General features: G+C 40.1%; 1 protein-coding gene across 3 annotated transcripts in view; it reads left to right on the plus strand.

Annotated features, from left to right (window-relative positions):
• KCNB2 (potassium voltage-gated channel subfamily B member 2) overlaps positions 1-15,195 on the plus strand; it is a 224,321-nt gene extending 209,126 nt beyond the window's left edge. For 2 of the 3 annotated variants that reach the window (XM_083623249.1, XM_083623248.1), the window contains one exon: positions 5,976-15,195. In XM_083623249.1, coding sequence (XP_083479375.1) covers positions 5,976-8,147 — 2,172 coding nt within the window. In that variant the 3' untranslated portion in view covers positions 8,148-15,195. The remainder of the gene's footprint in view (positions 1-5,975) is intronic. The other variant, XR_014550385.1, reaches the window with a different exon arrangement.
• The last annotated feature ends 2,157 nt before the right edge of the window (positions 15,196-17,352 follow it).

Below are 17,352 nucleotides of genomic sequence, written 5' to 3' on the forward strand. Positions count from 1 at the left end.
AGTATGCATTGTTTCATTTAGTCATTGACTGAAATGGCTTTAGAAATATTTGCAAAATACTTTAGGTCAGAAAATAGCTTGTGACAGCTGAACTGATAGGCTAAAATATTATGTTTATGGTCCAGTGACATTAGGATAATGTGCTGAATATAGTGTTTCATATGAATACTAAACATAAAATAGATATGATCTCAACAAAAGGCAAGGCAATAAGAACTAAACTGCACAGTCAACAGGATCACGGGGTACCTTACATTGAGTTAGTACCATTTCAGACTGCAGATGTGGAATAGTATCTTTGAATACTCCTCCATATAAAGGCTATTCAGTTTTAGCCTAATGTTCCCCTTAATATGAAAGGATAACCACCCTAAAGCATCTTCCTAACTACATCTGCATGTTCCATAGCCACCGGCCTTAAAAGGTACCATCCTAGTCAGAAACTACTTGCCAATTGCTGACCAGCTATATATCATTTCAAATATACTAACCAGGAATGACTGGTAGAGTGGGGCAGTGCCATAGAGGCATCCTGCCTTTCTGTACAAAACTATGCATATGTACTCAGAAGTACCGGTAATTTATATTGTGTTTATTGGAGCATACTCTTGCTAAGTGTGCTTAGGATTGCAGTCTTTTAATATGGACTGGAAGCTTGAAGTTAACTTTAAGTATTGTCAGCCAGGCAGAAGAATCAGCCAAGTGTAGATCAGGAAAATAATGGTGGAGTTTTGTAGCTATCATACTTTTAAAATGTAGTTGAACAAGGAAACCTGTCTGACAGATAATGACACATATTCATTTAGGACAGGTTCAAGCGTAGTGTGCCTATTATTATGCATCTGTCGGGGCTAACAATAGACAGAGATGACAAAAATGAATGTTGATTTATGAAACCTTGAACTAAATGGGAGCGTGAGTGTAAAATAAGAATAAAGAGAAAATTCAAAGCCCAAGATTCAAATGATAAACTAAAGCTGTATTAATAGTGCCTATAGCAGACTAAGTATAGTAGAGCTAGGGTGATACAGTGGATTGAAAGTTCTCATGTCAGATGTGGGAATTTGGATAGATAAAAGTATTTATGGTCCAGTAGTGTCTATGTCATATTGCACCATACTCTGAACTAGTATGGGGAAACAGTTCTATGTTTTTTTGGGGGGGAGGGGTACAAAAACATCATGTACCTCTGCAGCATTATCAACATTTCCTCATATTTGGGAGCAGTTTACAGCTGTACAGATTCTAGAATGGATCTAAACAAACAAACAAGACCTCGTCACACATAATCAAAATCACACTACTGCACAAAGTTTTCCTCAGAGCTCTGCAATCATACTTCACTCCTTTGGAAATCAACTATGCACAATAAACTTCCAGTGGATTGGGACCATTAGGTTGTCTCCAGTGTTGGTCCTACTTAGAGTAGACCCATTGAACTGAGGGGCCTAATTTAGTCATGCACTTTAATTACAGTGGGCCTAGGATTAACATTCGCTACAACCAAATGGTTTGAGACAACTTTTTCTTTAGGCAACAACCTATCAACCAAAAGTTAAGAATGCACATTATTTTATCACCAATCTATAGCTGGCAATGGTTGCCTGTCACAAAGCTTATAACACTACAGCTTTTTTATTTTTAAAAAAATCAGCAAATATTATATTAAAAATGGAGGGAGTGACTGCTTGTAATTGCTTATAATAATTTATTACACATATTCTGCCCAGTGCTCTTTTTAAATTATTTATGTGATGTTTTTAAGCTTGCATTTTACTAATTTCCTGCTGCCAGTGTGGTATTTAGCATCTAATTTTCAATTGCTGCTATGGCATTTGGCATCAAGTTCTAATAAAGCTACTGGAGAAGCACACATTGGACTTAATAGGCTTTAGCATGGTTCCCAAGTTGTTCAAATGAGAGGACTTATCTTGCACATTAAGTACCTCCTGTTCATTTATCATAATGCCATTGATTTTATGTCTAGACAGCCTCTCATTCTTCAACAAAATAAAAATTACCTCATCTGACTTAATATTTCACCGTAATATTGATGATGCATACTTCCAGTGTTCATAATCCTGCTGCCATAAGTTGACAAAATAGCAAGGGAAAACTACATAGTGTATTGCTTACTTACAAATATGCCACTAGGTTTATGAAACTAACCAAAAGCAGTATCAAAGCTTTTTTCAAAAAGTCAGCGGATATATCTGAATTCTATTTTTATTTTCTAACTTTTATAGCCCACATTTCTTCTGTCACAGAACCCAAGGCAGCATACATGCGTTCCTAGGTGGTCTCCTATCCAGGTAGTGTTGTTGTTGTTTAGTCGTTTAGTTGTGCCCGACTCTTTGTGACCCCATGGACCAGAGCACGCCAGGCACTCCTGTCTTCCACTGCCTCCCGCAGTTTGGTCAAACTCATGCTGGTAGCTTCGAGAACACTATCCAACCATCTCGTCCTCTGTCGTCCCCTTCTCCTTGTGCCCTCCATCTTTCCCAACATCAGGATCTTTTCCAGGGAGTCTTCTCTTCTCATGAGGTGGCCAAAGTATTGGAGTCTCAGCTTCAGGATCTGTCCTTCCAGTGAAAACTCAGGGCTGATTTCCTTAAGAATGGATAGGTTTGATATTTTTGCAGTCCATGGGACTCTCCAGCATCAAACCTTCATAGCTTCAGCAAGGTGGTAGACAACATGGCATCCTTCACATGTTATGGACTACACCTCTCATCACCCATGATCATTGGTCAATGGTTGAGGATGATGGGAGTTGTAGTCATGGGCATAGCCAGGATTTGGGGGATCCACCAAAGTTGTTGAGCTTTCTTTGATGTGACAGTCAATGAGTGGTACATTTTCATCGGCCAAGATGTACTATTTTAGATAATTGTTGGTGTACAGCAGTCGGTATACCCCCATGTGCACGTACCAAGGAGAAGGGAAGAGAACACTATTGTGACATGGGATGATCCCTTTTTGTGTACGCAGCTGTGTTTATACTAGGAGAGATTACAGCTTTTGATATGAGACAGAAACCCATTTTTGTTGTTCTGCAAAGGAGCTTGTACAATGAAGTGTGGTGTAATGGTTAGGGTGTTGAACTAGGACCTGAGAGACCAGGGATCACATCCTTACTCAGCCATGAAACTCACCAGATGGCCTTGACCAGCCTAACCTACCTCATAGGGTTGTTGTGAGCAAAATATGGAGAAGAGGAGAGTCATGTATTCCACCTTGAGCTCCTCTGAGGAAAGGCAGGATATAAACAATGAAAAAACGAAACATATAGGTTAGTTGATCAGGAAGAATTCTGTTCTTTTGGGGGCAGGGGAACAGTAGTTTGATTTGTACCACACTTGCTATATTTGAGTTTGAACTTCATTTTCCCAGCTCATTACATTGACTGTGTTTTAATCATAGTGACTTAAATTTGATTATATCTTGAAAATTCTTGCATAGGTGAAATAGATGGAGGAATTTCTGTTGTACTACATCTTTTATATTTCCATTCTTCCTGTTCCCGTTCTATATAATGATGTTGAAATTGTTCTGTTATAGTGATGGATGTGATGAAGAAGCAAATTAGGTGCACAGGAACAAAGCCAGCTTTTAATGCCAGTTAAAAATTGGAGATGTACCAACAGAGATTACTGAGATGTACTAAATATTTAACACTACGGAGAAAGAAAGGGGTTTTATTCATTCACAAATTACTTCACAAAGACAGAGTTGTATCTGGAAATATTCCTAACACTGTCCATACTTTGCTGTCTTGTAAGGGGAATGAAACGTAACTCACAACAGAAGAGATGTCTCATCAGCATGCAGAATCTCCTAGTAAAACAAAGAAGTAAAATTAACCAATATTTCTCCTGACATTAAATAATCCAAGGGAAATACTGGAAACATATTTTGTTGCCTTCTTTAAATGGGAAAGATAGATTGCAAGCCACTAAAAGAGTAGAAAATAAGAACAATCATATTTTGAAAGAGAGCTGCCTTGCAGTGTAACATTAATACAGTGAAGCTGCTGTGCGAGACATCAACAATACTGTACTCAGAGCTCCCCCAACCCTGATAGCTGTGGGGCTTTTCTAACTTTTTTTTCACAGGGAGGGAACACTTCTGGCTCTTGCTACATGAACGCTTATTAAATTGGATCCCTGCTGGATCAGAGCAAAAACCAATCTAGTCCAGCATCCTTTTCTTACAATGGCCAACCAGATGCGTATGGAAAGCCTGCAAGCCTGTTTGACTGCAATTTCCCACAAGTTGAACTAAGGTCCCAATGAAATCAATGAGACAAATTAGTCATGACTTAAGACCCGTTTATTGCGATGGGTTTAAGCTCAACTAACCTATAGCACAATCCTGTCTACTCAGAGATAAGCTCCACTGAGCTCTATTGGACATACTCCCAGATGAGTATGCCTGAGACCGCAGCCAATGTAGGTAGGTACGTGGGTATTTGCTTGCACCTATGTGTCGTTGGAAACAAGATGGCTTAAAATGAACAATTTTCCAAAAATAGGGATAAAAGGATATGTATGTTTTGGTACTTCACAAGTCCAAACTGAAATTCAAGGCAGAACACAGTTTGCTTTAGTACTTTTCATGGAAAATAGAAAATTACTGTTTTCTCTGAAGGGGAGAAATTGCATTTCCAAATGCTGCACTTCAGTAAATTCATTGAGCGTAACATTTTCTCACGTAATCTTAAGGCTGTCCATTTTCTTTCAACTTTCAAATAATTGAACTAAGTGATAAAAAGTGAAATGCTAAAGGATGTTGAGCTTCTTTCTCTCCCCCCACCTCTATACTTCTTACGCTGTAACTGAAAATGATTTAAAGACTGTGGAATATGTCAGCTGATAGAACATTTCTTGGAACATCTGTCTTACTGTCTATTGTAGACAATAGCTAGCATCTGAAATGTTAAAACTTTATGGAATGGAACATTGAGGTTAGGCTATTGGCCTCACTGTAACGTCCATTCCTGGGGCACTATATCCAAGTGCTCTGTCTCACCAGGTCAACTGCAATGCCCCAGTGGAGCTGTATGGTGGTTAAAGTGTTGAACTACAGCCTGAGAGGCCAGGATTCAAATCCCCACTCAGCTATGAAACTCATTGGGCACCCTTGGGCTGGTCACTGCCTCTCAGCTTAACCTACCTCACAGGGTTATTGTGATGATAAAATGAAGAAGGGGGAAATCATGTACACTCCTTGAATGAGAGATAATTATGTGTGTGTGTGGTGTGGGTGTGGGTGGGTGTGTACACACCCACAAAATATCTACAACTATGCCATCACATATATTTCTCTAATTTGACAAATGTTAATGATTGTTCATCTTAAGAATATGGTCTGATTTATACATATGTTTGAAGTTGGTGGATTTTTGCCAAAGTCAGTATGACTTGAACCCAAACTTCACTCCCACTGGTGGGAGCATCCTCTGAGCAGACAAAAGTTGGATTCTTTTCCTGATTTCCCCTCCTAGACCACACGTCCTATGAAAATATTATGTGACAGGTTGGAGGACCCTCCAGAACACTGGGAGCTGCATGGGAAAAGGGAAATTGGCGTGAGTTGCCTTGGTCACCCACTTCCACCAGTGAGATTTCTCCATCAAAAGGCCAGTCTGGGCAGAAGGAGCTCTTCTGTTTGCAGAGGGTGAAGTTTTGATCCAACCCCAGATGTTGTTCTCCAACTCCCATCAGCACTGGCCATCATGGCCAGTAGTCAGGGATTATGGGAACTGTAGTCCAGCAGCATCTGAAGTGCCAGAGATTCCTCATCCCGGATCTTGCATGAACTAATCAGGGTGACTGGGTATAGCAGATCTTGTCTAATTGCAGTGAGATGAATATTGACCTGCAAACCTATTAGTGCACTATTTCTGAGGATGAACTTCAAATATCCATTATGATTTGCTAACCACATTTTTTTTGCTTATTTTTGTTTTACAGATTTTGGCCATTGTATCTATTTTGTTCATTGTGCTGTCCACCATTGCTTTGTCACTCAACACTCTACCTGAGCTTCAAGTAATTGATGAATTTGGACAACTAAATGACAACCCCCAGCTAGCACATGTAGAAGCTGTGTGTATAGCTTGGTTCACTATGGAGTACCTTTTGCGTTTCCTGTCATCTCCAAACAAGTGGAAGTTCTTCAAAGGTCCATTAAATGTGATTGACTTGCTGGCCATTTTACCCTACTATGTCACCATTTTCCTCACAGAATCCAACAAAAGTGTGCTGCAGTTCCAAAATGTCCGCCGTGTTGTTCAGATATTCCGTATTATGAGGATACTCAGGATCCTTAAACTTGCCAGACACTCGACAGGCCTTCAGTCTTTAGGATTCACACTCAGGAGGAGTTACAATGAATTGGGTTTATTGATATTATTTTTAGCAATGGGTATCATGATATTTTCCAGTCTTGTATTTTTTGCTGAGAAAGACGAAGATGCTACAAAGTTTACTAGTATCCCTGCATCATTTTGGTGGGCCACCATCACTATGACTACAGTAGGCTATGGTGATATATATCCTAAGACTTTACTAGGTAAAATTGTTGGAGGATTGTGTTGCATTGCTGGAGTGCTGGTAATTGCTCTACCTATTCCCATCATAGTCAACAATTTCTCTGAGTTTTATAAGGAGCAAAAACGGCAGGAGAAAGCCATTAAACGAAGGGAGGCACTTGAGCGAGCAAAAAGAAATGGAAGCATTGTCTCAATGAATCTAAAAGATGCCTTTGCCCGCAGCATGGAACTGATTGATGTAGCCGTGGATTCCGGTAAGACTGAGGAAGCAGCCAACTCCAAGGAAACCCCTGACGATAACCACTTATCTCCAAGCCGGTGGAAATGGGCCAGAAGGACAATGTCTGAAACAAGTTCTAATAAGTCCTTGGAGAATAAATATCAGGAAGTGAGCCAGCAAGATACCAACGAAAAGCTCAACAATATTGTCACAGCTTCCAGCCCCCAACACTTGAGTGCTCAGAAACTCGAAATGTTATACAATGAAATTACTAAAACTCAGTCTCAGCCTAATCTCAATGCCAACTACCAAGGCCCGTCAGCGAAACCTCCCTTATATGAGGAGGAAATTGAAATGGAAGAGGTTGTTGGGCAAGGAGAACCATCCATGCCAGGGCAAAGAGACATAGTGACGGACATGAGAAGCATTTCCAGCATTGATAGCTTTGCCAGCTGTGCAACCGATTTCACTGAGACAGATCGGTCTCCCTTGCCCCCATACTCTGGTTCTCACCTGCAGCTAAGGTTCCCACCCGACTCTGTCCATTTGGAAGACCAAAGAGCAAAGAGTTCTCAGTTTTTATCACACACCAAGGATAAAATGTTTGCCCCCAGAGACGTCACCTTTGAGTACTCCCCAGTTGATACAGCCATGAACATGGATAACGCTGGCTCCCAGTCTCTGCTTCATGGCCCTTTGCATTTTGACAGCTCCATGTTAAGTCCCAAAAGTTCTCTCAAAGGAAGCAATCCATTAAAAGCAAGGTCCCTTAAGGTTAATTTTAAGGAAAACAGAGGTGGCACTCCGCAAACGCCACCGAGCACTGCAAGGCCACTTCCAGTAACAACGGCGGCAGATTTCATGCAATCCACCCCTCCTCAGCATATCAGCACGATTCTCTTAGAAGAGAATTCACCACACGGCGACAGGCCCTTGCTGGGTGCTGATGCCTCCATGGTTTGCCAGAGCATTCCTAAGAAATCATCCCCTTCTCTGTTTCCAAAACAAAAGCTTTTTACTTTCCCTTCCAAAGAGAGGAGAAGCTTCACCGAAATGGACACTGGAGAAGAAGACGACTTCATGGAGATTCCTGGAATGACAAGACATGACAGAGAGCAGGATATCAAGACAAACTGCTACGGGGAAAAGCACAAAGATGGGAACCATTTAACAGAAGAGCCTCGAGTCAGTTCTTCTTCCCCCAAAATCTTGGGGCAAAACTGTACACAAGACATTTACTGTGCTGGGGGGGATGTAAAAGGGGACAATAGCCAAGAAGGTCACAAAATGGAAAACCACTTGTTTCCCCCAGAAATCCATACAAATCCTGGAGAAACTGGCTACTGTCCCACACGGGAAACCAGCATGTGACTAGTCAGGAGAGCAATAATGACAAAAACTGATTTCTTAAAACCACAATTAGTAATGCCTATGAACTAAAACATGGGAAGCCTCAGAAGTAAAAAAAAAAATGTTATTTTTGCATGGCATGAAGAGTTGATTAGTTTAAGTACTGTTAAAAGTGGAAAATGCTTTTTTTGTAACAAAAAAGGAGAAAAAATCAGTTTAAAAAATGATGCAAGAACAGTGAGTAAAATAAAGAGCTCTTTTAGGAGCCCATATTCTGCAATGTCTGACATTTTTGGTCCTTTCACTAATGATTGTAGATAAGTTTTTTTTAAAAAAACATTTTAACTTTTTTTGCTCTTGGTTATAATGAATTTTCGGAATTTGCACATGAAAGGATGAAATGCCGATGCATGTGTTCATAATGGTGTGAAACAAGGTGCTTTGAGCCTGCAAAATGCATACATTTGTAAATAGTTTGGGTTTGCGGGGAGATCTACAGTTATCAAGGATATATGGAAAATACGTTTCCCGGGACACAGGTACTTCCTTCACAGTTTGCTGCCTGGAGGATTTGTACAGACTTATGTTGCAAAATTGCAACTTCTTCTTAAAGCATCTCACCTATCTTGCTTTCTGTTTAAAAGCTCATAAAGTATAAGCTGTTTAAGTAAATGACAGTGTTTTCTCATCTATCTGTGAAGTAAATCATAGCTCAAATTATTTTTATTTGCATAGATTTCACGGATAAATTTGCAAGTTTTGAGTAAAATTCTATTTAGACTGTGCAAGATTTAATGACCAGAAATTGAAAACTTGGTATAAGAACTGCCAAAATCAAAACAAAGACAAGGACACCATTACGTTACATAATAAAATTATTTCTATGGCAATAAAATGTGCCAAATGGCCATGAAAAAATGATTATTTTATATTTAAAAGTTCAAAAGTTTGTATTACAGTTACAATTGCTGTATGCACTATTGTTAATATCTTATTTTTTTAAATGAAGTTTTTGTGGTTGTAAGTTTGCTTCTAAAGTCTCTTTAGGAGTACTGTGGCTTTTGTCCACCACTTCTTCACAACTAGGCGCCCCAATTTTAGATAACTTATTAATTGCAGAATACCAACATGATTACTCTTTCTTGAATCAACAGACAAGGATTGCTGCTTTATGAGCAAAGTTGGAAAAGTCAGAGTAGACAATCTTTTCATTGTGCCCAGCCTCTGCTTCAATTTTGCAAAAGTGTTTTATATAGACTTTGCTGTGAGCAGTTTTGCTCTTTCGGGTTTTTCATATCTAATTATTGCAATTAATTAACAAATTAACAAAATCATTTGAAACTTCTGTGGATTTCTTCTTCTTCATGCTCTTCCATCACATGCATTCTATATTAATCAAAGAGAAAACTGGGCCTTATCCTGTAGCCCTCAGGTTTTACTTTTGTAAAGAAATGTCACCATCATGTATTTAATATATGTCTTTTGGACCAAATACCAAGCACAGCAAAAGTCATCTTTATTTTTTTCCAATTCTTAGACCCTTTTTAATACTTGCCTTTGTTTTTAAACACAGTATCTCCAGATATTTCTCTTAAGAATTAATAATGCAGTTAAATGTCATTTCTTAAAAAACAAAAAACAATGTCTGGTCATTAGGTCTCAAAATATGCATTTGTTCTTCATGGCTGTCCAGGTAATTATATTTCTGCATATGATTTAAGTTAATTATGTGGCATTCTGCTTAATCCTTTTAAATTACCTCCATTTTATTTTATGAACCTCCTTTGTTTATCTCTCTTGTTTTATTGATAGATATTCCCATTGACTGAGACTAAATGCTAACTAGCTTTTAAAAGACATTGCTCTGTAATTTCTGTACTTTTTTAACACCATGCTGCCCTATTTGATCTGTCTTCATAATGACAACCATATAAAGAACAAAACCAAAGGCTAAATGAAACCTTGGGCTTCGGTTGAAAATGGGAGGTTGGTCACTGATTTCAATGAAATCCTAGTTTCATTCATATTCCTTACCCAGGGAAAACACTTGTTGGCTACCATGACTGTTCTATCATGAGCTATAGGTGGAAGGATCCAAAGCTAAAATATGCTCTTTTCATATGTAGTAAACCATTCCTATCTTCAGAGCCCTGCTGGTGTACCATATGAGATACATGTTGACGTTCCTTCCCATTGGCTAGTACTGGCTTCAGTCTACTTATGTGTCAAGACTTTGGATTGTATCCGGTGTTAGCTATACTCAGAATAGACATTGAAATTAATGAACATGACTTAGCTTAGGTCCATTTATTTTATTGGGTCTATCCTGAATAAAACTTAGTTGGATGCAACCTTTTGTCTCCCAAGCTACGTCCATTAAGCAATAATTTGGAAGCCCTTTGCTACTGGATACAAAAATGTTCTAAGCTTATCTGAATCTGACCTCACATATGTTGTTAGGAGTAATTCCATTTGTGCCACACACAAAAATGATCATTAACACAAGAGGATGCCTTTGAGGCAAGCTCAAGAGCATGACCCTTTTTTTGGATAGTGGAGAAAGAGAAGGTGTTTCATTTATTTTCATACATATGGGCCTCTATAAAGGGTAAGAAACATTGTGTCCTCTTCCTAAAATGGGTTTAAGAACCGAAGCTTTACTAAAGATAGCATACCATCTAGATAGTCTGTAAGCATATATGTTCTACACTTAGTCCAGGGCAGTGAATGTGGTGCTCAAGTGATGTTGTTGGACTCCAACTCCCATCCACACCTGTCAGTATTTTCAGTGGTCAGAGATTATGGGAACTCTAGTCCAGCAACAAGCGGAGGGCACCATGTTGGCTACCCTGAGATAGATTGTTCCTTTCTATTTTATGGAACAACATCTGACATCACATTACCACTCCATGTTCATTATGGTTCTACAACATCACATAAGTCATTGTTTGTACTTCAAAAGCAATCTCAAATTACAGGTAAAAAAAACAGTGGCACCTTAAAGACTAACAGATTTTTATTATGGCATAAACTTTGTGTCCTGGCTAATGCATAGTTTTGATAACAGCATTTCCAGTATTTGGTCACAGTAAACTTGGAAAGGAAAGGAAAGGAAATGGAAAACAACCCTCACACTACTGGAAGAAACACAGCAACAAGAGGGAGAAGGAAAGGCAGAGTACCTGTGAGCACCTAAGGCATGTTTAAAAACATACTACTGCTATGTTTAATTACCTGTTGCTTGTATAATAAGGTAACTATTGTCACAAAAGTCAATGTTAAGACTTTTGTTCCAACCCTATATTGCTTGCCCATCCACCACTATTCTTGAAACCAACATAAAAAATCCCATTCATTGCTGTTCGGGGATTGCCTGCTAAGACTGCCCTCCTCTGGCTAGCTTCACCAACTGAATCCAAGTGTGATGTAGCCAAAAATGGTTGCATACTAAGAGTTTAGCAAGGATGCTCTTCTAGCTATATGACATTATAAGATAACAGTATATTTTTTAGCAGTGCTAGTCTAGGGTTCTCTTCTGCCCCATTTTCCTAAAGGGGAGACAAATGTATTCAAATATGCTAAGGGATATATTTAATAACCTGTGACTCTTTGCCACAAGTTTTCCAAAGCAACTCATTTCTCTCTACTCAGCTGATCACTGATTTGGCTTTGTTCTGTGATAACTGGGAGGTGGTGTTGCTGGCAACTCACCAAGCCGAGTTCGGCTGTGTACAATTGATAAATAGCTTGTCAGAGACTTGGAAGCGTTACTGTTCAGCAAGCATTGCCAGTAGTGGACAAATTCACTTTTTGTGTCCCACTTTGATGTTCAAACCAAGTTTACACCTTTCTGTAGTGATATGTGATGTGCTTAATGCAGTTTAATACATAGATTTTCTCAGGGACAAAAAGAATTTGCACTGAATTATTCCAATTAAGCAAGCTGCAGAAGCTTGCTTGCATTACAGCCGTCTGCCTAAGCTCCATTGGGTTCAAGTTCAATTGCAGCCTTACAAAGCAATCCAGCCCCTCAAACCTGGCCTGCTGTGATGGAGACAGTATGGATGTGGCAGAAGTGTCCCTCTGCTTGGCTCTGCTGGCAGCATCCTTCACCACCATAGATGTTCCCCCGGGACCCTCTGAAAGCACAGACAGGTAGATGCTACCACCTCTGGTATCCCTGCCAGTGGTAACTAGTATAAACTCCTGAAATGAGACATTTCTGGGGAATGGAGGGGTGAGAAAGGAATGGAGCTGGGTCAGCAAATGATTTGCTAGATCCAAAACCAGTCCAGGTACCAGCAGTGACTCTAATTTGGGCCCCTCTGCTATACCAGAGCTGGGGGATGAATTGCCCTCACTTTTCACCCAGGACAGCATGAGAGGCGGGTGCTTTGGATGTGGCGGCTCCTCTCCTTCCAGGAGGGAGTTAGGATGGTTCCCTTAGTGGGTTTCATGCTCTTTAATTTGTTTTTGGAACAAGGCAGTGCAAATTTATTTATTTATTTTAGCCCAGAAAGACTATACTTTGCAATTGTCTTGAGAACAGCGCATATTAAAAAAAGTCCTCCCAAAATCAGCACCCGTTTGGCTTCCTTCCTTTTTTAGCCTTTTCATGTTGGGATGCTGCCCACCTCCATTTCCTGCAAGTTTCTGTAGCACAGGCTTCCTCAAACTCGGCCCTCCAGATGTTTTTGGCCTACAACTCCCACAATCCCTAGCTAGCAGGTCCAGTGGTCAGGGATGATGGGAACTGTAGTCTCAAACCATCTGGAGGGCTGAGTTTGAGGAAGCCTGCTGTAGCACATCAAGCTGCAAAAGCCAAAGCAGGTGCACAGAAGTATGCCTGGCATTTTTGTAATAGCTGGGGGTTTGTTTCAATGTGCTGACGCCTAAAGGCTACTTTCTTGTATCCCCCCTGTGCCTGAGCACTTTGGGGACTTTTGTTTAGGGACTTGACTCTTCCCATTCCTCTTTTACATATGCATAAGTATCAAGCTACTAATCTTTGGTCAAGCCCAGTGTCATAGCAGCAGTGAAATGGAGGTTCTTCCAGATAAATAAATATGTGCATGCCACCTTGGCAGCTCACTTACTATGAGAAATATCAGAAGAGCTGCACACACCCCTTTCCCACCTTTGCTTCTTAAAGCACAGCACAAACACACAGAGAGAAAGGTGCCCGGAGGATCAACAAATCCCTGGAATGTAATGCAAATCACATAACACACACACACACACACACACACACACACACACACACACGTGATGTTCTTTCTGTTCATGCATGAATCTGTTTGGATCCTGGCCAACGCAGCCTCTCACCTTTATTATAACGAGTGAGCAATCTTCAAAGAGGACACAGTGGTCTAAGTGATTGCTCCGAGTGACACAGTGTAGCACTCAAAATAATGTTCATTAAGTGTCAGACTCTACTGAGACAGCAAGCAGTATTAGTTTGGAGACAGCACTTCTGTACACTCACATTATGTAACAAGGTGATCAGCCTTCCACAGTCTGGGGCCCTCCAGATGCTGTTGGACTCCCATCAGCCTTAGCCAGCATGGTCAGGCCAATGGTCAGGGATTATGGGAGTTGTAGTCCAAAAATATAGGCATAGGGCTGATCAAAATCCAACTCCACAGAAGCCACAGCTGGCCATGAAAGCAAACGGGCTGCTGCTCTCTTGGAGCTGCTTCTGATTTATAATAAACAAGACCACAACCTGCCTGCAGAGTGTTTTCTGCCCATGTCTTAAATGTAAATGGATACTACATAAGTGGACAATGATGGAGAATCAGCTTCTCAACTATGTATATTTATGTCCTGAAAAAAAGTGTGGATAGGCTTTGCTCCATATTGGGTGTTACATGAAATTATTATTTATTTAATTCTTCCATTGTCTCCCTGTATGTTCACTTCATCATGCTGCTTACACAGGGAGGTTTCAGATTCGTTCTCACAATAGGGATGGAGCCTTGGGTCCAAAGATCCCCACGTGAGGGCAGAAAGCTCTTCTGTTCACCTTAAGGGTGCTGTTTTGCTTTTGAGAGGGTCCCCCTGGAGTGGCTTCTCCAGAGCAAGCCAGATGAAAAATCAGCACAGCCGTGTGTCAATGGAAACACTTTCTGCTTGCACACAGGGATCTCTGAGTAAGCCAGCCCTCAAAAAGCAATATCCAAAGCCAAGCTGAAACTAAAAGATCGGTTCATTTACTGTGGGTGCAGGCAAAGTGGTTTCCTGTCTGTCTGGGTCAGAGTATTGGAGAGAAAGAATTGCATCCCCACATGCCTGGGCGGAGGGCAGAGTTTTAGTGTTATTCCTCTATATATTCTCAGAGCTTTAGCCACGTTCATCATATGCAAGTCAGTGCCAGCCATGCAGATAAAAATCTAAACATTTAGAGATCAGTTTTCAGTAACAAACAGCACTCAGCACTTAGCCTGTTGCATTGAGATAACTGTAAATAACCACTCAATATGTACTGTTTCATGTTTATCAGTTAGATGTTATCTCCCATATTTGTTTCATATCTACAGTAGCATGGACTGAGTTTACTTAACAATGTTTTCTTCTATGGACGCTACAAATACTGTGGTGGGGGAGGGAAGCACAACAGTATTTTTAAAAATTGTACTGGCACAATAGCTGTGTCTTTACTATCGCTCAGTTTTCAACGAATGGCAGCATTTCGCTGTAAACTGCTATACTAACAACATATTCTCCTTTTTAAAAAACAAAGCATCCTTTTGGGATAGGAGATATGTGCATATATGATAAGTCTCATCTAATCTCATTCATCTGCCTTTACAAAATGCCCCATCCAAAATGGGAGAGTCTGCTGCTTTTGTTGTATATATTACTTCTATTTTAGGGATGGAGCAGGACTGAAAATTACAGTGTTCTTGTAAGGGCATTTTGCAATGGTAACAGCATCTTGCATGCTTTGTTGCATCTTTGTATTTACTAGAAATGTCTTGTTTTCACCTTTTATTTTTCTGTAGAGAGCATACCACTTTAACTCCCCACCCCCACCCCTCCGCTGTCCATCTTGCACCATTAATAGAACTTCACATATAATGGTATTCGTATCAATGTTTCCATATCAGCTGCATTTTAACATCAATGAAAAGGAAATGTGATTTTTTTTTGTTATACTAGTTTTTTGCTGATCAGCTAAATATTTCTGCACCAATCAGCATTTAAATATGCATGTGGTAGTCTGTATTGTACAGTTGTTCAACATCAAAATACTTGTTTATTTTCTGTCAAATGTCTGTAAAATGAATGGCATTGTTCTCCATTTCAGTCTGCCAGAATAAGCAGAATAGTCAATAAATGTGTAAATGAATCATCTGTGTCTCATTTCAGTTCTCTGCATGAAGCCACTTTACATTAAACATTACATACATACCAAAATGTCAATCCATAAGTGACTTTGGGTTTCATTATGGGGGGAAACAAACTTAAAACCTATTGGAAGAAATATACAGGATGATGATGGGATAAGAAAGGGTGCTTTGCATTGTTCATACTTTGCTTCAATAGCTAATTCATTCCCTTACAAGGCATCTCAGCCCAATTCTCCTAGGTTATGTCTGCATGTGTAGCCCTCTTTTTTACTTCTCTGTTCCACTATAGATTGTCCCTTGTTGTATCTCGATTTTCTTCTATTGGTAGTTCCTCTCCTATACTGTTAGGTCTCACAAGTCTTAAATCAGTAACTTCAGGACGGGATCATTTCCATTGCTTGCTGCTTCCACAGCAAACACTTGGCTATGAAGATAACCCACTGAGTGTCACTTCCACACCAAATGTGTATAGCACAAGGCTTCCCCCCAAGAATCCTGGGAACTGTAGCTTGTTAAGGGTGCTGGGAAATGCAGTTCTGTGCAGGGTAAACTTATGCACCAATTGGTTTAAAAGTAAAAAGACAGTCAGGTGCACTGCTGGCAGCCTCTCTACATTCCTGTGCGCACAAGAAAGCCCATCCGTGGATATTATGGGATTGTCTGCAAATGCAGGCACTCAGGAAGGCTGCAGAGTGCAGACCACTGGAGGGATGATTTGCAGAATAAAATGAAGGATGCCTCCCAAAGACTCCTTGTCAACTTTGAAAATAAGATAGGCACACATCACCTGTGAGAATTTCACCAACATTTCCAGTCTCCTCTTTATTTTTTGAACACAATTTCTTTTTTCATTAATTACTAAATAATGTTGTTGTTGTTTTTTTAAAAAAGGGAAGAAAGCAAAGTCAGCACAGCACATTTTGGAGCTGTTCCCTGAGTAGCACTGATGTGATTTTCAGTTTCTGTGGTGTCTTCCTGCTGTTACACCCTTCCTTTCCCATTTGCCTGCTCCTTCCTGCATGGCTAGCTGCATTCTTCTGCTTGGTCTGACTCTTTAGAACACAAATATTTTTGCTTTACATGGGAGGAGCTGAATTTTGACACCGCTGACTTCTATCACTCCTAGGACTGCCTATGCAAGCAATGGGAGACTTTGGGCTCTCAAATTTCAGCAGCGCCCTGTGCGATGCTAAATTCAGTGCCCTCCTCATGCCTCTTGCACTCTGTTCTACATCACTGCGGTGGTGCCCCCTGCAGCATCAGCACACAAGTGCAGCTGAACTGGTCGCGCTACCCTAAAACCACTTCTGATGTAAGCTTTCTTCTTGGGATCTCATGTGCCCTGTTTATCTGACTCATTCTCAAGAGTCTATAAGTGTGTACATTATAGAAGGCTTCTGGCTGCCAGTACAAGAGCACCTAAACCCTTCAGGGGAAGAGACAGACACAGAATCTCCAAGTATGGGGTAACAGGTTCAAGAGAAAGAGGCTTTTTAACCAGAGGGCAGCACATTCCAGTACAGAAGTGCAAGAGATGCATTTTCAGGATGACATAATATACACCAAGGGTAGAGAGCTGGATCATTTGGCATCATGGTATGACAGTGAAGGAGCTATGGGGGAAATCAGTTTTTTTACAACAACATTATTATTATTTAAATGGCAGAAATCACTTTTTGGCATCATAGCCGCTGACATCATAGCAGTCAAAAGAAAAATGTTCAAACATCTTTTAATTTTTTTAAAAAAAAAATACAAATCACAGGGTTACTACCCCTGTTATAGCATGTGTCCTATTATGTATTTCAGTTGCATTCTTTATAAGTAACTAATATAATTGTCAGCTATGCAGATCATTAATATTCTTTCAATTT

The sequence above is a fragment of the Podarcis filfolensis genome, assembly GCF_964270895.1.
Source record: "Podarcis filfolensis genome assembly, chromosome: 7".
Lineage (NCBI taxonomy): Eukaryota > Metazoa > Chordata > Lepidosauria > Squamata > Lacertidae > Podarcis > Podarcis filfolensis.